General features: G+C 34.7%; 1 protein-coding gene across 2 annotated transcripts in view; it reads left to right on the top strand.

Moving 5' to 3' along the window:
• Nucleotides 1–1,066: 1,066 nt before the first annotated feature.
• LOC136031478 (potassium voltage-gated channel protein Shaw-like) overlaps nucleotides 1,067–20,923 on the top strand; it is a 144,317-nt gene continuing 124,460 nt past the window's right edge. Inside the window, exons 1-2 of one of the 2 annotated variants that reach the window (XM_065711110.1) lie at nucleotides 1,067–1,181; nucleotides 6,021–6,430. In XM_065711110.1, the coding sequence (XP_065567182.1) occupies nucleotides 6,104–6,430 (327 nt within the window). In that variant the 5' untranslated portion in view covers nucleotides 1,067–1,181; nucleotides 6,021–6,103. The remainder of the gene's footprint in view (nucleotides 1,182–6,020; nucleotides 6,431–20,923) is intronic. The other variant, XM_065711111.1, reaches the window with a different exon arrangement.

Raw genomic sequence — 20,923 nt, 5'->3', positions numbered from 1 at the left:
ATTGTTCGGGACAATTTTAAACGGGATTAGATTGTCAAGGGAATTTTCCGTGGGGAGGGAGATTTTTACATGGAGGTAAGGCCAAATTTCCTTGCATTTCTTAAAAAAAAAACAGAAATTAAACAAAAAAAAACATTAAAACTAAGAACGAACAGGAATTATTGTGTGAATAAAGGAGGTTGCCCTCTCGTCAACTCCTTGCTTTCTATGCTAAAGTTTGAATTTTCTCTCAATTTCTTATGAACGACTTCTGGACCACAAGGGTCGTTTAATAGGGACAATAAGAATGTTTTTTTTAAAGTACTAACACACTTTAGCAGTTAGAGTGAGGTGTTGAAGAGGGGTAAACTTAATCATATGCATAATAGTTTCTGTTTGTTTTAAGTTTTTAATGCTGCTTCTTGCTATGAATTGAAAAAAATCTTGTTTTTCTTATTCAGTTTGACGTTATAAAAGGGAAAGCATTAAAGTGCATTTTGTTTTCAGTAAATAACACAAATGACATTAGAATAATTTTAGAGAGCACATCATTTAGAGAGCACATCACATCAATAGAAAATAATTTTTTCATTGAAATTCATTATTACCAGGAACGGTCTGAGAGCGAAACAAAGAGAGACAGAAGAAGAAAAAAAGAAAGAGAAAAAGAAAGTAAGTTCACTTGAAAACACCTTTTAGTGTATGCGCAATTATTTTATAAAAAATTTCTTTTTCGCTTTTTCAGCTAGTTCTTTCTTTCGTTAATTTCCTAAACAAACTTTGAGTAATTGTTAGCTTGAAGAATCCATTCAGTCTTTCGTTTTGAAGCCTACTCATCATTTTCGAAATAATATCAGGTGCTGAAATGAAAAATGATCTAAGACTCTTTTATATTTTCCCTCTCGTGTTTGTGAGCGCAAAAGAAACTCTCTTTTCTTATATTTCCTCATTACACTTTTTCTGAAGTATGCTGTTATTCTTACTTAACATGTTGATGTAGGGAAACAAAAACGAATAACAATTGAGCTGTCGTTTCTAAGGCAACTGAATCCGATAGGATGTAATACTTGCGCACTCAACCGAGGTGAGCAAACCGATCCCAGGGATAGGAAGAAATTTCTAGTATGGGAATAGATCCTTAGTTATTACAATGAAAAATAAATTATAAACAGGAATTTCTCGCTTAGCATGAAAATATTCCTGTGAGTATTTTCATAATACCTTAGGCTATGGTTAGTCAATTTTAGCTGATTTAATTTTTCAATATTAAGTAAGTAAGTAAAATATTTATTACCCGTATTTTTCACATGGAACAAAACCGAGTACAATGAAAAAAAAAGAAAAAAAAGAGAAGATATTGCCTCTTTTAACATGGATACGCTTAGTTCGGCGTTTTTTATTATATCATTCTAAGTATAAAAAAGAGTAATTGTGCAGGGAGGAGGGTGGGGAACCAAAAAAATAATTAACATGAGAGACTCATGGCCTTTTAAAAGTAAAAATGGTGTGGTCATGGAAAGTATGTCCAAGCATACATTAGCGTAAGCAAGATGTCAAACCAATACAAAATTACTAACATTGTAGAAATGGAACCGTAAACAATCATATACTGAAATGAAGAACATAATTTATCATAAATAGATGTGATGCTGTCGCTCCTCAAATCTCACCAAAAGGCTTAAGTATCAACTGATTGATGATAGAAATTAAATAAATACTAGCTAATTTATAATTGGGGTGGAGGAGAAGCGTGCTAATCTGTGTATCCCATTTGATTAATGATTAAGAATCTGGGGCTAAAACTTTCGAAAAGGGGATGTAAAATACTTTGGGACCTAGGTTGCTATGTATTAACCCTCCTTGTCTTCGAGTTTATACAATAAGACATTTTAATTTTAATAAAAATATTACTACCTAAAGCACAATTGCAGAGCATTAATTTATTACCATTATACAGAACCATTAGAATATGAATTGCATTGATAGCGGGCAAATCGTTTATCAAAGTCAATGAACTAATACTGGCATAGCTCGATATTCTTCCAGAGGATTGAGTCTCACCTCTCTTCCAATATTCAGTTTCTGCTTATTATTATCCAGTTTATTCTTCAGGATATCTCTGGATATTCTTACAGAGGAAAAGGGTGGGGAGTAGCCTGGCAATCTACCTCCATAAACTTATAATTTTAGCATATCCTGCAATAATCTATAATAATAAGTCTTCTAATGTGATACTGTCCAATATTGCTTCCCTAGATGCTTTTGTTTTGCAGTACAAGTTTGTTTATTACCTTCATAAGAGCATTTTATTCTAATTAAACTGTTTGCGATTAAGGGATCGCTCTGAAAGAATTTGAACAAAATTTGAACTTTAGCGTAAAGAGTGATGTATTAAAGAGGGGGCGAACCCCCTCATATACATAATAATTTCTGTTAGTCTTAGGTTGTAATATTGCTACTTAATTTCAGTTGAAAAAGAAAAAAAAATTATTTAATCGAAACAAAGACCTAGCCGAGGAAAGTTGATCCCTGGGATTTGGCGATCATTTTAGTTTGAGACAAGATTCTTAGTTGCAATGATTTAAAAAAAATCGAAAAAAGAAATTTATCAGACAGAAGTAAAGAGCCGTAATAAAACCCACGATAGACAGAAATAAACTCCTGCAATAATCTAAACTTACAATGAATAGGAATTACCCCAATCGAGATTGGAAGGTTCTGAACTCTTAGAAGATTCAGCGGGTAGTAGCCATACTCCTATTAGAGGCAATTTCTGTTCGTTTCAAGTTTGAATTGATTATGCATTTTTATTTTTCGTTTCATGATTAATTTATTCATCTATATTTGTTATCCTAGTGTCTGTTATGATTGTTCATACTTTGTATGTTATGGGTTTAAATTGTTCATTGATAGTAATTTCTGTTTGGTTTAATTATGAGCCATTTTAGGAGTTTATTTCTTCTTAGATTTTAATTTGTCACTTTACTTTTCTTTCAGAAAACTTATTTTTTTTAAACATCTTTTATAATTAGTCATAGAAATGAAAACCTAGGTTAATGGTCACTCATGGCACATCAGACCCAAAGTTCTTAGCGGCCTGACACCATAAAAATCGTCTCAAAAAGTATTTTCTTTCATCTATCAATTCCACTTTGTAAAATATTTCTAATTAATGAAAGATAACAGAGATTAACAAGACGACGTGGAAAAGTGAATGAAGCATTTGTCCAATTCTGACTTAATCAATTTCTTGTTTTGTTTTAATATTTGTATTTTAATCTTCAAAGAAGTTTGGTTGATATTTCATTTAATTGCGCGTGACATATTGTACTCCAGTACAAGATTTGAGTTTGGGACTTACTAGTCTATTTCCTCTTATTTTTCTCGTGGATAGAGTGCATCGTAACTGCGACTGTTCGTGGAATTCGCATTTTAAAATAAGTTTTGAAATGTTAAAAAAATATAGAAGACACGAGTTCTCAAACTCCTCGAAATTTCTTTCAAAAGAGAAAATAATTAGAAGAGATTGAAAGCCAGAGAAAGGTTTTCATTCGTTCTGGATAAAAAAAAAAAAAAAAAAAAAAAAAAAAAAAAAAAAAAAAAAAAAAAAAAAAAAAAAAAAAAAAAAAAAAAACGTCGGATCTGTGTCTTGAGCTGAACATGTAATTTTAAGTCAAGAAAACTGAAATTTTTTGTAAATTTGACGACATAGAACCTATACTTCTGATTCTTTGGTTATATTCCTTTTTAACATTTAATTAGTAGTTAAATTACACAAGTTTTATTGGATATGCAGATTGTTTTTTTTTCAAAATTTCATTTATCTTTTTTGGGCTTAATCAAATTTTATCTTTATTAGCTTATGGTTTATCCCCACCCCTCTACTCAATAAGGGCCTAAAGATAATTTTTATTTGATTCACAAAAAAACTTCTTCATTTCTTCCTGCTGCATACAGGTGATGTGTAGCTCCTTGTTCAAGCTTGAAAATTTTACTGCCACCACTTAAGGACAAACTTTTGAAATAATCGCGTCCTATAATTAGTGGGAAGAACCCCCTCCCTAAAAAAAAGAAAACCGTGGGTGAATCAGTCAGAGAAAGCTCTAAATAGAACAATAACTTCCGCTATCGATAAAAGAATGAGGACTTTAGCACTATAACCTTCTTTGTTAAAAAAAAAAAAAAAAAAAAAAAAAAAAAAAAAAAAAAAAATGTTGGGCAAAAGCAGTTATTGTTGTACCTGAAACTAGGATTAAATTTATGTCCCCATTAACTCGCTTTTATTTTCCTAGTCAGTTGTCAAAATATGATACAAAAGTAATATAGTTTAGTATTAACTTTACTTATTTTATTAGACTAGGGAGCTGACGAAGACAGACAAATCTATTAATGAAATAACGAGTATGTTTGGTATGACTGTTTAACCATAATTGAATTTTATAAAGCTGTGTCTGTCATTTTTTTGGTTATTAATAAAACAAACAAAACATTTGTCTGCAACTGAACTGAAAAGTGACTTTGAAAATCTGAGCAACAGAAATTATTCTGTATATAGACCTCCGTTCATCACGCTGAAGTTTTATTCTAAGGCTTTACTGACAACACTGTACAAATGTAGTTAGCGGGAAAAAGGGTTGCAAATGTAGAAAATAGCAAGTATTTTTTGCCGATTGCCTTTTAAAACAGTTTAACTGTAATTTTATTTTTATGATCAAATGGGCGCCAATAAGCTCTTCTGTTCTGAAAGGTATTGTGGAAAATACTTGTTGTCCCATTCCAACTGCCCTTGTGTTCGAGAATTCGGTGTTATAGCATTTTCGGAAGATATTCAAATTTCAAAACCATGAGGTGAGAGTTGAGGAGGGGTCAAATCCCATCGATTTTAGGTTTAACGTCCGCTCTTTACTTTTATTTAAAGCAAGCTTTTTTATGGAATTTGTGTTTGTTTTAATACCATTCACAAAAGTTGCCCTAAGCATGAGGAGGGCTACCACCTAATAAGATGAATTCTTAGACATAAAAACTAAAATTTTATTTTTCTGTTCGAGTTGGCCTTCTTTCGATGTCCCAAGGCTATTGGCTCGATAATATTACCCTTGATGAAAAATAAATTCAAATAAATAAGCATCAGTAATCTGTCTAAAAAAAATATAAAGTTTTTCATTTTTGTAGACGGAAACAGAGCATCAAAACATGTAATAGGATCCTCTCATATATAGAATTAGATTGGGTAATTTTCCTTAAGGTCACCTGTTTTTAGAGTTGTTTTTTTTTTTCGTATAGAAAATTATGCAAATATTCTCAGGCTCGTAGCTTTTGATGAACAACTTTAAACTTAATGAACTTTATGGATCTAGAATAACCATAGAAAGCCAGTCCTTTTGATGTATCTATTTTTCATACTTCTTATTTAGAGCTTCGGTTATTATTGATACGAGTACCTCTTTACTTACTTACCATGAGCTGTTTATTGCTGGTGCTACATGGATATTTCGACTCCATATCAGGCTACAAAATATAACGCAACACGAAATATTCCCTTCTGTTCTAGTATATTTTATTGTTGTTTCACTTAAACAAAAGTTTTAATTAAACAGAGTAGCTATATTTAAAAAAAAAACTAAATGCTGAAACACATTCAAAAGTAAAATGAAACCACATTAAAAAGTGAAAGGACAAAGACTTAATGGTGACTAATTAACATTCAAATATTAAATAAACTTTAAACCAGTGCCAGAAAAATTTCTCGTCTTGTGGCTATAGTGGCAATGAGCATAATCATTTTTTTATTTTAAAGAAAACGTGTATATTGCTGAGGCCTAGGTAGTTTAAGCTTTTACATTGTTCCACTAAAATGTAGCATCTTTTCAAAGATCAATTTGATCCTAAAATTTATTTTCCTGAGTTCTTCCCTTTCCTAAAGGAAACAATAGACTGAGAATTGTTCTTTTTGCCATCCATAGATTGTATTTCCTAGAATTCAGCGAAATTTGGGAACCTATTCAATTAAATTCTATTTTATATTACATTTCTTTTTGTAGATTATGAAGATGTTCAAAAGAAGAAGCTCAATGGATATTTAGAAGAAAAAGAAAATTAAAAACGAGACACCGTGTACGGCAGTATGAATTTACTCAATATGGATTCTGAGAACCGTGTGGTTCTAAACTGTGGTGGCATTCGGCATGAAACCTATAAGGCCACACTGAAAAAAATTCCTGCCACGCGTTTATCAAGGCTTACTGAGGCACTTGCAAATTATGATCCGATATTGAACGAATATTTTTTCGATCGTCATCCGGGAGTTTTTGCACAAGTATTAAATTATTATCGAACTGGTAAGTTGCATTACCCAACAGATGTCTGTGGTCCACTATTTGAAGAGGAACTGGAATTCTGGGGCTTAGACTCAAATCAAGTGGAACCATGCTGTTGGATGACTTACACGCAGGTAAAGCAAAAAAACTTCTATACCTATAGGCTATAGTTTGACACAATATAATAAATACCTACATTTTTCAAAAATATTTTATCCTCTTGATTAATGGGCTACATCCAGCTTATAAAAAATAACAGAAAGAAGGAAAACGTAATTTACAGGAATTGAAATTTTTAGGCGTCGAAAAAGAAGTCAACAAGACAAAGTTTCAGAATAAATGCAACTGATACAAATAAGATAAAAGTCAACCCTACCCCTCCCTTTCTTTCTCAAGATATGTCCCAGATCTCTTGAAGTGTGACAAAAAGCATTCAACTACACAAACAAATTTCGGACAGAAACAGACAAAATATGAACATAGAAATTCATTTACTTCAGTTTGTGATACTTGGTCCCAAGGAAGATTTTTGGAGCTTGTAAAGTAACTTTAAGCTAAACCGATTGGACCGTAAGTAAAGTGCATCCCTTATTTGCAATTGCCAGAACTTTAAGACAGGAAAGTTTGGCAATGAAACGAATCTACTTTTTGCACTGATTCAAAAATATTTGCACTACTAATTACCAATTACTAGTTACTAGTTACTAAATTATAAAAGTAATTATTAAATTAAACTGACTTATTAAAATAATTTATTAAACTATTAAATTCAAGTAATTACTAAATTACTAGTTACTAATTCAAAAGTGATAACCTAAGAAATTTATAAATTTTTATAAGAAAAGAAAAGACCCCCTCCCTCCTCAAAAAATCGGCTGTTATCTTGATTGAAATCGAACCATATCAAAATGTTTGAGTACCCTTCAGCAAATAAGGAAATTTAAAATATTTTAAGCAAAAAAGAAGATCGTACCACATAATACTGATTTATGATTGTGTATCAGAGCAACAATACAACTGTATGAACTTTATTTCTTCTTGTGATCTCCGGCCTGTGGCTGCGAAGTAATAATACATATATATATATATATATATATATATATATATATATATATATATATATATATATATATATATATATATATATATATATATATATATATATATACTATATCTCATTAAACTATATCTCTGAGAGCCAAAGAACAAAATTCCGTATCTATTCCAGATTTTCGGATATATTTTAGGAAAAATCAAGCTGAAATCTCAAATTCCAATTTTTCGGAATGTTGTCAAAAATTTTTCATTCAATACTTCTTTTATTTTGATCGAGAAATTATAAAAACTAGAAACATGTAACTTGAACCTTTTTATATACGAAATTACTTCGTTCACTAAGAAATAATTTTTAAAGTTGTCAAGATACATCACTTTTTTTATATCCTAGAGGTAGCTTTTTGTCTAGACAAGGTGGAGTCTTTTTCCAACGTGGATTGAAAGATTTTGGTATTCCAAGAACTAGAGTCTAAATTGGTTTTCAAAAGCAAAATTTCTTCCGTGACTTTTTGTTCCTAAATTTTAATTTTGAAAATTCTCTATCATTTGAAGTGCAATATCGCTGCCTAACTAAAGAGCGATGGGACCACAATATATTATTTATTTATTTATATTTTTCTTTTTGGTTTTTAGACCAGGGTATTTCAGTTTGAAGGAGTTGTCACAGAAACTCCAAATAGGACTCATTCGATTTGAAATTGAAAAGGCTAGTACCAATTTTAATAGTTGAAAGTGATTGAATAATCCCCCTCCAAGCCCACTATTTCCCCAAGACAACCACTCAAATTTTTGAGATATCCATTTTGTTCAACGTAGTTAAAGATCTGGAAATTATGTCTTTGAGGATGACAACCCCCCCCCCCGTAGCCTTCAGGGCAAGGATTGTAAGTTATACCCTGGGGACATACGAGGTATATATATAACAGGTGATCGTATAAACTTCGAAGGGGGCTCAGTGGATTGATTATCAGAAGTTCTAGTGCTCGTTTTAAGATTCAGAGTGATCGGAGGTTGGATCCCTTCACATCTCGTATTTTGCCGAAACATATATGATACAAAATTTGAGCTGGCCATTTATTATCTTAAAACCTCAAAAAGAGCTCATTTGATTAGAAACTGAAAGGGTTAGTTCCCTTTTTAGCAGTCGAAAGTGGTTGAAGGGCAACTAGCCCCCCTCCCATGCCCAATGTTCCTCCAAACACATTCAATCAAAATTTTAAGATAGCCATTTTGTCCAACGTCATTGAAAGACCTGGAAATTATGTCTTTGAAGATGATACTCCACTCTCCTCCAAAAAAAATCCCCCAGGGCAAGGGTTACAAAGTATGCCCCGGGGGGCAATCAAGGTTTGTAAAGAAAGGGTGGTCGTATAAAATTCGGAGGAGGATTCTTAATCAGAATTTCTAGCACCATTTATATGGTGCAGAGTGATTGGAGGGTGGATGACCCCCCCCCCCACACACACACACAGAAACCCGCATGTCTCGTACTTTCCCGAAATGGGTCTGGTAGAAATTTTGAGACGGTCATTTGTTGCCGTAGAAACTTCAAAAAAGGCTCATTCGATTAGAAATTGAAGGGGTCAGTGCCCCTTTTCAATGATCGAAAATAATTGGAGGGCAACTAAACTCCCTCCCACGCCCACCATTTCCCTTAAGACATCCAATCAAAATTTGAAGATTGCAATTTTGTTCAGCGTAGTTGAAAGATCCGGAAATTATGTCTTTGAGAATGGCAACCCTCCCCCCCCCACAACCCTCAGGGCAAGGGTTGTAAGTTAGACTCTGGGGTCAAGTAAGGTTTTCATAGAAAGGATGGTCGTATAAACTTCAAAGGGGACCCACTGGATTGGTAATCAGAAGTTCTAGTACCTTTCATAAGATTCAGAGTGGTCGGAGAATAGTTACCCCCCCCACACCTTGGATTTTAGAGAAATGCTTCTTGTTGAAAGTTTTAGATGGCCATCTGTTGTCGTGCAAAATTCAAGGAAGACTCATTCGACTGAAAATTGAACGTGTCAGTGCCCCTTCTAATTGTCGAAAATGATAGGGGGCGACAAACCCCCCTTCCACGCCCACCATATCCCCAAGCATATCCAATCATGCTTGAGATAGCCATTTTGTTCAGCGTAGATAATACTACTACTACTACTAATAACTCACTGCAGCACCAAGCCGCCTGAGGCCAACACAGCTACGCACGCTCTTCCTCCAACCTAATCTATTTAAAGCCTCCCTCTTTACACCCTCCCAGGAAGTTCCCATTTCCTTTAAATCCTTATTTATGACATCCTCCCAACCCAGACAAGGACGACCTGCTTTCCGTGTAGCCCCAGACGGTTGGCCAAAAAGGACAATCTTCGGTAATCTGTCATCCTTCATCCGTAGAACGTGGCCTAGCCATCTCAACCTTTCTTTCATTATAGCCCCAGAAAGCGGGATTGAACCACACTTTTCGTACAACCTACTGTTTGAAATACGGTCAGTCAGCCGGGTACCCAGAACAATCCGTAGGCAATTTCTCTGGAAAACATCTAGTAAATTTTCATCTGCTTTTCGGAGTGTCCATGCTTCAGAGCCATATTTGACCACTGTCATCACTGTAGCTTCCAATATTCTAATCTTGGTTTGTAGGCTTATCTTTCTATTCTTCCAAACTTTTTTTAACTGTGAAAAAACACCCTGAGCTTTAGCTATTCTACTTTTAACATCTTCACTGCTCCCACCATCTTTACTAATAATACTACCAAGGTAACTGAAGCTCCCAACCTGATCAATCTTTTCGTTACCTAAGGTCACCTGTTCATCTTCACTTATTCCTAACCTTAGTGACTTAGTCTTCTTAACATTAATTTTCAAGCCTATTTTAGCACCCTGAACTCGTAAAACTTCTAAAAATTCATTCATTTTGCTCACACTTTCATCTAATATGCTTAAATCATCAGCATAATCTAAGTCCAGGAGCGTTCTTCCTCCCCATTTGATTCCATGGTCTCCAATTGCCTTTCCTGTGCTCCTTAAGACGAAGTCCATCAAAATGATCCATATAAAGGGGGATAGAACACAACCCTGCTTAACTCCTGATTTAATACAAAACCAGTTGCTAACCTCATTTCCTACCTTAACCGCAGCAGTATTATTCTCGTACATAGCGCAAATCACTTTAATGTATTTTTCTGGTATACCATATAACGATAAGACCTTTGTTAACGCTGTTCTATCAACAGAATCGAAAGCTTGCTCATAATCGATAAAACTAAGGACCAAAGGTGTTTGACAACGAAGGGACTTCTCAATTATTAACCTAAGAGTGAAAACATGGTCGACACATCCTCTACCTTTTCTAAAACCGCATTGTTCTTCCCTTAAAACTTTGTCTACAGCATGTCTCAGTCTAAAAAGTATCATATTACTCAGTAATTTGCTACCTACAGAGACCAGACTAATGCCTCGATAATTCCGACATTCACTCTTGTCACCTTTCTTATACAGTGGTTTAATTAAGGTTTTCCTAAAATCATTGGGTACTTCCCCTTTTTCAAAAATCATGTTCATAATCTTCAGTAGCTTATTCCTAACCTCAGAGCCACCATATTTAAGGAACTCATTAATCATACTATCAGCACCTGGGGCCTTATTATTTTTTAATCCTTCTAGTACTGTCGCTAATTCTTCCTCACTAAACAAATCTTCCTTCACATCCAAGGTATCACAAACTTTTTCATTTTCATCTATATCTTTTCCTGCAACTGTATCTCGGTTTAGCACATTCTCAAAATGTTCCACCCATCTTTCTTTAACTTTTTCCTTATCACTAATTGTGACCCCATTTCTATCTTTAACTGGGACTAGTCCGGTTCGGCTACTCCCTTTCAATTTATTAACATGCCAGTATAATATTTTACTATTATGCCGTCTAGCCGCATCTTCCAGATCCTCAGCAATTTTATCCATCGCCTCCATTTCACATCTCCTTAGTTCATATTTTAATGCTTTCTCCACTTTCTTTACATTCCTTTTGTTTTCATACGACCTATCGCTCAGATAATTCTTATACAAACCCCTTCTACTCTCTATTAAACCTAAAGCTTTTTCACTAATATTCCTAGTTGCTGTCTTAGCACTCTTCCCTAGGACACCATCAGCAACTTCACAAATTGTTTTTCTGAAATTATTCCATCCATCTTCCACATTGTCAAATTTTAAACCCTCAAGTTTAGTACTCAACTGTTCCTGGAATTTTTTTCTCAAATTTTCATCCTGAAGTCTACCAACATCATAACTTTCCGGGAGGGAGTTACTCTTCCGAAATTTCAGCTTTAAATTAACCTTAGACACTACTAGATGGTGATCTTTACTTTTAACATCAATAACGGCACTCCTATACACCCTAGTATCTGTTATTGATCCTGCTAGTCTTCTGTTTACAATAACATAATCAATAAGGTTTGCTGTCTTACCATCACGTGAATACCATGTCAACTTATGGGCCATTTTGTGACCAAACACCGTATTGGTTATAACTAGGTTGTTATACCTACAAAATTGCAAAAGCCTATAGCCATTACTGTTTTCTTTTCCTACACCAAAATTATCTAGGCTAGGATACCATCTATCCCTATTTCTACCAACCTGGGCATTAAAATCTCCTAGCAAAAACACCATATTTCTACCTGGTACCCTGTCTATTTGCTCCTGTAACTGTAAGTAAAATTCATCTGAGTCACTAGTATCTCCATCAGTTGGTTCAATGGGGGCATATACTACTATAACTGATACCCTAAACTTTTTAGTCATAAAATGAGCAATTAGTATTCTATTATTAATACCTTCCCAGCCTAAACAAGACTTAGCAGCTTCCTTATTCATCATGAGCCCTACTCCCTGTCTATGTACCCCATCCTTCCTTCCTGAGTAAACAAATTCTATGTCACCTAATTTCATGCTTCCTACCCCTGGGATATGAGTTTCTGAAACTCCTAATAAATCCAGTTCAAACCGTCTGAATTCGTCAGTCAAAATGTCGATGCGATAGTCATTTTTTAACGTCGTAACATTCCAAGTTCCAATTTTCATGTTCTTTAAATCTTTGAAATTATTTTGGCCTCAAGAAAAGCAGTGATCCGGGATACCAGTGCAGGATGGGGACCAACATATCTTCTCAAGTCTACACCGAAGCGCTTAAGCCGGCTTAGAACCGGACAGCAAGAAGTCCCTGGGACCTCCAGTAAGTTGGAGGCTTTGTGCAATCCTGGGCCCATCTTGGTCACAACATGGTTTTCAGCACTTGGCGATGCTCTTCTATCAACAAGAGTCGAAATCCTGCACAGACAGTCCCAAGCCTATTACCTCCGACTCATTATATATTCATGCCTACAAATATTATGCTACTACGGGGAGGCAGCCCATAGTAGATAAATTAGCTAGGAAGAGGTTTTTCAGCCCGAAAACGCCCATCAAAACAAACCAAGCCCAGAAAATTATCCAATAATCAGAATCCCGTACGAGTGCTGTGTTGTTTACTAGGCTATAATTTCCTCGAGGGGCGCCACTCCTCAAGTGGGAAAAATTGACCGCAAGTTTCCCAGTCTTGCAGGTACCCCGAAAGGGTCGAGGCAGCCCTTTACAGAGGCCGTTGTCCATAAATCTGGATCTTACGCCCTGCCGCAGTTGTCCTCCTATAGAGGATCCTCCCACGATGGTGTTCTGCTTCACCATGCAATTTAACCCATTACTGGGAGAAGGTTTGTAACTCATCTGACGCGTGAACACGGCAGTTGGCCCTGCTGAGTGTACATTTGAGGGGCCTTCTTCCTCCTCCACCTGTAATTATGACCCCCAGAGGAGGGTTTCCCAGTTTCTATTATGGGCCCCACTGGGACAAGGTCCTACTTGGCCTAAGCCTCCTATGGAGCTACTCTACCTATCTATAGGGCTTACATATATACATATATATATATATATATATATATATATATATATATATATATATATATATATATATATATATATATATACATATACATATACATACACATACATACACACATACATACACATATACATACACATACACATACATACACATATACTCACTAACGTGCAAATATATACCCTGAATTGGTATAGGCTAGGTCTGTATATGGTGAATATTAATTTCCTTTCTGATGCAAATGCACAATAACTTTGGATTCAGGATGCAATTCTGACTATAGAGATAAGTATTTTTCTTACTTGAAATGTATGTGCAGAATTAGAAATTCTGCTGGTACTACAAAAGTAGACCTAAGTAGCCAATTTAGCCTGTCTGAAACATCTCACAAGCCAACACCTTATAAAAAACATCTTTGATAATTTAAATGAATAAGAAAACTTATTAGAAATTCTGCTGATACTGCAAAAGTAGACCTAAGTAGCTAATTTAGCCTGTTTGAAACATCTCACAAGCCAACACCCTATAGAAAACACCTTTGAGAATTTAAATGAAGAAGAAAACTTATTAGAGACTCTGCTAATACTGCAAAAGTAGACCTAAGTATCCAATTTAGCCTGTTTGAAACATCTCACAAGCCATCACCCTATAGAAAACACCTTTGACAATTTAAATGAATAAGAAAACTAGTTAAAAACTCTGCTAATACTGCAAAAGTAGACCTAAGTAGCCAATTTAGCCTGTTTGAAGCATCTCACAAGCCGACACCCTATAGAAAAACACCTTATTGTGTCTATGGGTATGTCAACCTCCATACAATCTTCACGACAAGGGCTGTAAGTTAGGCGATTCGCTCATTGTTTCCACATAGTACATGTTATTGAGAAAGGTATGCATCTTTGATTTACGTTCCAAGAAGACGAAGGGTATTCAGGTAAACCTTCCAGAGAATGCCGAGGGCAGTGTTGAACTAAATCAAAACAAGTTATGTGTATATGAATTGTTAAAAGGGTGCTACTATCATTTAAGATTGTTTTGGATTCAACATACAAATAGCAACCCGTACTATGGATTCTTATAGAAACAAACTGAAAAGATGCATAATATTACTTTTTCCATGAAAAAGACTATGTAAATAAAAAACGAACAGATATTAATTTAAAATATTCGCTTTCTGTGTTTTCTTCAGTATTTTCATGTGGCTTTTAAAACCCCCATTTTCGATCGTTTTATCTCTATATGTTATGGCAGGCTAAAGTATTTTAAGAAATTAAAAAAAAACAAAAAAAAAGTTTGTTTTAACTGAAAGTAAGAAGCGACACCAAAACTTAAAACGAACAGAAATTACTTCGTATATGAAAGGGGCTGCTTCCTCATCAGTACCTCTACCTTTTTAAACAGTAAAAAACTTTAGCTTAAAGAGCGGGGCGTTGATGAGGAACCAGCCCCTTTCATATACGAAGTAATTTCTGTTCGTCTTAAGTTTTAATGTCGCTTCTTACTTTCAGTTAAAAAAACTTGTTTTTTTATTCAATTTCTGAACGTTTTTGAATCAATGCATGTTTTGATTTTGGCTCTCCGCAGAGGAATAATTCAAACGAAATTTGCATATATTTTTTTTGGCTAAATGGCTTTCTCATAGTTTTGATCGAATGATTTGAGAAAAAAAGGAGCGGGGGAGGAAGCCTAGTTGCCCTCCGAGTTTTTGGCTACTTAAAAAGGCAACTGAACTTTTAATTTTTTACGAATGTTTTTAATAGTAAAAGAAATGCGTAACTTATAAATTGGCTTACGTACCGAACTTTTGTATTCTCATGTTTTTAACAAATGTGAAGGGGTTCACCCCCTCGTCAGTACCTCGCGCTTTACAAGCTTAAATTTTGTCCCAATTCATTAAGAATGAACCCTGAATCACAAAAGCCGTAGAATAAATAGTTGAAATTACTAAAAGTACTTTAGCGTAAAGAGCGAGGTATTAAGAGGAGGTGAGCCCCTCATATGCCTAATAATATCTGTTCGTTTTAAGTTTTAATGATGATCCTTACTTCCAGTTGAAAAAACTTTTTCATATTTGTTTTTTTCATTTTTTTAAATAAAGCTAGAAAATCCTGCACTCCCTTCATGGAATTTTCTTTCTCCCATGACAAATTTCTTGATGGATAATTCCCCCAACATATCCCCCTCTTCTCAACCCCTTCCCCAACCGAAAAATCCCCCTGAAAACGTCTGTACAGTACCCAATAACCATTACTATATGTAAGCACTGGTCAAAGTTTGTAACTTGGAGTCCCTCCCACGGGAACTGTGTGGGAGTAAGTCGTCCCCAAAGGCATAGTTATAAGGTTTTTCGACTACGCTGAATAAAATGGCTATCGCAGAATTTTGATCCAGTGACTTTAGGAAAATAATTAGCGTGGGAGGGGGCCTAGGTGCCCTCCAATTTTTGGTCACTTAAAAAGGGCACTAGAACTCTTCATTTCCGTTAGAATGAGCCCTCTTGCAACATTCTACCTGTTTCGAAATGTAGAGTTAAGAGAAAGAGTCGAACTTTAGCGTAAAGAGCGGGGCATTGAGGAGGAAAAGCCCCTTTCATATACGGAGTAATTTCTGTTCGTTTTAAGTTTTAATGTCGCTCCTTAATTTCATTTAAAAAAACTTGTTTTTTTTGTTTAATTGGTATCAAAATTCAATTTTTTACAGTTTTGTTTACTATTGAGCCGGGTCACTACTTACTACAGTTCGTTACCACGAACTGTTTGATTATCTTCACCCCATATCTCTGCATCATATTCTATCACGGGTAAAATTTTTGCATTAAATATTCTTATATAAATTTTTAGGTTTTTAATCTCCATTATCGTTTGGTTTCAAAAAATTGCAGACATGGGCACTCCACTTCTCTTATTTATTTCATTGACACGACTCTTTAGGCTTCCATTTCTCGATAAGTTAAAGCCTAAATATTTTATTCTTTCACTTATAATTAGCTCCTTATTAATATAGGTCCGTTTGAAAAATAATATTTTAAGTAGAATCAATTTCTAGATTCTCAGTAGCTATACTAATTGCTAAATCTGCGAAATTTTGATTTTATTTGTAATGTTTCCATAGCCATTGTGCGAAACCTTTATCGTTCGAAATGACTGTTTCTTCCTCGAATTATGCAATGGTCGGAATGATGAGAAATTTGTTCTGCTAAGGCTGAAAATTGTTGGTGCGTTCGAACGATGTAAAATTTACCGCACAAGCAAATAACGTTGTATACTCCACTTGCCCAGATGCTACCAGTTTTATCTTTCCCAGAATTTAAACAGTTACCCAAACTCAAAAAGGATTAAAATAAAAAATGTGTCATTACATTTATTTCATATATTATGAACTAAGATAGAGCAGAAAGAAATTATTCTAGCGATAACAGAAGTATTAATGCAGAAAATTTCTGGAAATTGAGTTTTCAGTTTTTAAGACATAAAAAAATGCTAGGAATTCATATCTATAAAATCTAAAAGTTGAAGGTTTTGACTTTTGTTAATTTTTTTCTCTTTTTGCTTGAATTGAGCTTCACTGAAAATAATAATTGTATTTCAAGGTCTGTTTCACATCTGGGAATTTTTGAAAGAAGAAATTATTTGTCACGGAAAAACACAGTAAAGGGAAGGCAGTATTCTAATTAGAAAAATAATTTTACATCTCAGAGAGCAAGGAAACCACAAATAAACAGACGTCGACCATGACATATTCTTGAAAATCCTCCAAGTAAAAACAAGAGGATGGCTACAGATTATAATTATATAACCAGCATATATAACTAGTATCAAGAGCTGGGCTCTGGCACAGCTACGCGGCAGGTTCTTAGATATTGATTCTCAATGTCACTTGTCTTCTAACCGCAAACAATGTGAACTTCTTCTTGATATCATGGCGTCACCTTAGGTTTGATTCAACAACCCTGGTAAAAATACGTGTTCTTTTTAATGGTGTCTCCTATTTAGAATTTGGATATGAAATTTCGACATTTTTTTTAAGATAAAAGAACTATCTAGCCAATTTCGAAGAAAAGTAAACACATATATACGCAATTATTGCTCTTTTATTTAATTTTAAAATGGAATGTAATTTTAAATAAAATATATTCTTGTTGACGGTTGTCAGTGCTTTTTTCCGCACACCATTATATGCTCGTCGTTCATTTTCAGGTGGTAACAGAACTTTTAGGTTGCGTTGTCATTTAACACGAGAAAATGCCACGCACAGCTCACCTCGATTAAAACAGGTATAAGGAGGATGACGCCACAAAATCGAAAATTTTGCCTTGCAATTTATCTGTTCTAATTGAAAATGCTGATGGAAGTAGAAATTGATATCATTAAACAGAGAAAAACAAGTTTACCTTTACTGGAGTTGAGCGTAACTCAACAAATGTAAACTTCTTTTCTTGGTTTTTCCCCAGTAATAATATTCGGCTTATTATGTTGTTATATAATTCGGTAAAGACGAGGTGGGTATCAATACACATCCTTCCTGAAATATCTAAGTAACAAAAAAAGATAACTATTGTTTTTTTTCTGTATTTTAAGTCATGGGGTGGCAATCTGCACTGTCAGTTGATATAAGGAATTCTGGAGTGAATTCAATTCCTCCTTCCTGTTTATCATTTACATAATTATAATATTCATACGATTTGTATTTTCCTAGGAGGTGATGAACAGTTTTTGATATATTTCACCAACTTTTTTGTTCAGCGAAGTTAAAATAAAGTGGTCTTTCATTCAAATGAAATTTTAATTTGCCAGACATTCTCCAAATACTTCTTCATTTAAACAACAATGGAAATCACGTCTTCCGGTAATTCAATTTTAGTGAAATCATTTTTGGGAAAGTCCAGGATGTACTTTGAAAATGCTTCCTGTTTAGGATGAACAAGCATATTTTTTTTTAAGGAAAACTATTGAAATAATTCCAAAGATATTTTTTTATTGGTTTCGGTGCTGAACGGTTAAAGACTGTTGAAACTCACTTCCAGCAACTAGGATTTCCCCTCCAAATGACAAATTTCAACAACTGATCCGAATTTTGTAAGGCATACTCGGGCAACAGGGGTACTTTGTCAAGGAGGAAAATATCCACTTGAGCAAATTCTGAAGCTTCGTTTGAACCAGGTCTTACACTGAAAACTGAATCTTAGGAAAGTGGAGCTTTTAAGCCAAAGGTCTGGTGTGTCATTTGTCCGAAAGACAATAAATTCGATACAGCTCCATTAAAAGCTGTACATTTTACTTCGTGAGTTTCACCGTGCGGATGTTTTTTTCTTTTACATAAATATGCTGCTCGTACCGTTTGGCCCATCGGCCAAAATATTTTTTTTCACCATAATGAGGTTCATCGACAGCCTGTAAAATTTTATCGACAATTTCAAGCTGTTTTTCTTGCATAAGCCAATGCATAATTTTATCTGGTAGCAACATCCTCACTAGAATTTAAAATTCCAAATTTTAATTATTATCTTAGGTCTCAATGATGTCTGTTCCATATCGTTCTACTCAAACACAAAAATTTTAACCGTTCTTTTGTCATTGCAATAAGCTCGGATGCAATAAGACTAAGAATGTTATCTGCAGTATTTTCTGATACGCTATTTCGTCAAACTTGCTGAATAAAATCCTGGAAAGTGGTTTTTAATTTTTTTTTCCCAAACGTTCGTAATATCTGCCGGATTTCCAAAAACAGGAACCTGTTTGAAGGGCACTCGTATTAAAGAAGGCACTATGGATAGTGCCGCTTCTTCTAAAACACGCTACCACTGTTTATCGTCAAATTCAAGGCTATAAACTGAGCATGTTTGTGTGTATGTCACATAACAAGTGTTATTCACAATAAGAAGATATTCGAAAAATGTTGGATCCTTCACATGATAGAGAAGGGCTCAAAATAGAAGAACTATGGCTTAGCTACAAAATTTATGTTGTGAATTTGACCATTGAAACGCAATCGATGAATTTTTGTTTCCTGTGTACTCGTTTTTCCATTCAATATGAAGTTTTCAGGCATTCTCCGATAATATAGAAATTTTTGGTTGTTTTTCATTTGTTTTAACGCCTTGTTATGTTGAAAATACACTGCCAACATTGATCCTTGTTGTCCAATATCTACCCAATGTTCTTGGGCTTGGCTTATATCTTGCATGTGGTATTGTCCAGGTAATTGAATATTTAAAAGTTGAACGAAAAAATTCATTTCTGAGAATCGTAACTAAATTGTCAACAGCATGCTTCAGTTGGCGTAATGCAGCGTCATTCCGTGTAAATGTCTCCTTCATCAAACAGTTCGTGGTAATGAACTGTAGTAAGGAGCGACCCTGCTCAATAGTACCAAAACTCTAAAAAATGGAGCTACATCAAAAGAATCGCAATTTAATGCTGATTTTAAATATATAAGTTTCATCAAGTTTAGTCTTACCCATCAAAAGTTACGAGCCTGAGAAAATTTGCGTTATTTTAGAAAATAGGGGGAAACACCCCCTAAAAGTCATAGAATCTTAACAAAAATCACACCATTAGATTTAGCGTATCAGAGAACCCTACTGTAGAAGTTTCAAGCTCCTATCAACAAATAATATGAAAAAAACTTCGTTTTCTTAAAGAGTTAAAGAGGCTGCGTCCCAAAGTCGAACCTTAAAACGTACAGGAATTAGAAGAGGCAGTTGGGGGGCTGCCGCCCCCCAAACCCCCAGCTTTTAAAAACTCTTTTGTACAGGTTTTTTTTTTTGGGGGGGGGACTTCATTGTTACTAATTACTAGTTTCGGCGCAATGGTTCTCCTGTCCTCTTGTGTTTAACATTTTTCGAAGTTATTCCATTATTCATTCATTTCAATTTTTTGTTAATTAAAAGAGGGCCTTTCCGAAGCCAAGAGCTGGGGGTTAGCAAAAAAACAAAAAACCTGTACAAAAGAGTCTTTAAAAGCTGGGGGTTTGGGGGGCGGCAGCCCCCCAACTGCCTCTTCTAATTCCTGTACGTTTTAAGGTTCGACTTTGGGACGCAGCCTCTTTAACTCTTTAAGAAAACGAAGTTTTTTTCATATTATTTCTGTACGTTTTTCTACAATTAGGACTATAAGAAGACTATTAGAAGAGGCAAACCCCCCGCTTTTAAAGACTCTTTTGTAGAGGTTTAATTTTTTTTCATATTAATTCTGTACGTTTTTCTACAATCCATGGTGGATGTAATTTAATAATTCCTGTACTCCTCGTACAGGAATTAGGAGAGGAACCCCCCCCGCTTTTAAATCATTGTATAAAATAGAAAAAAAAATAGATAGAATGACCGAAATGTTTCTTTTGCTCATAAGAAGCTAATATTCTGTTATCTCTCAAATGATAAGCTGTCCAGGTGTTATCAAAATTTTTTTGATGTTGTGAAAAAAACCGCCCGTAAAGGACTTGAACCCTTGACCCGAGGATTAAAAGTCTCACGCTCTACCAACTGAGCTAATAACTTGCATGTGGGTAAATATAACTTCTCAACAGCTTTTAAAAATTTCAAATTAACATGGGCTCTTATGGAGAGAAATCCGTTAATTAAATAGCTAATGGGTGGTTTCTGGAAAACAGGGAAGGAGTTATCGGATCGAGCTGAAATTTC

This window comes from Artemia franciscana, chromosome 9 (assembly GCF_032884065.1).
Source record: "Artemia franciscana chromosome 9, ASM3288406v1, whole genome shotgun sequence".
Classification (NCBI taxonomy): domain Eukaryota; kingdom Metazoa; phylum Arthropoda; class Branchiopoda; order Anostraca; family Artemiidae; genus Artemia; species Artemia franciscana.
This window is presented reverse-complemented; position numbering and strand designations above follow the sequence as displayed.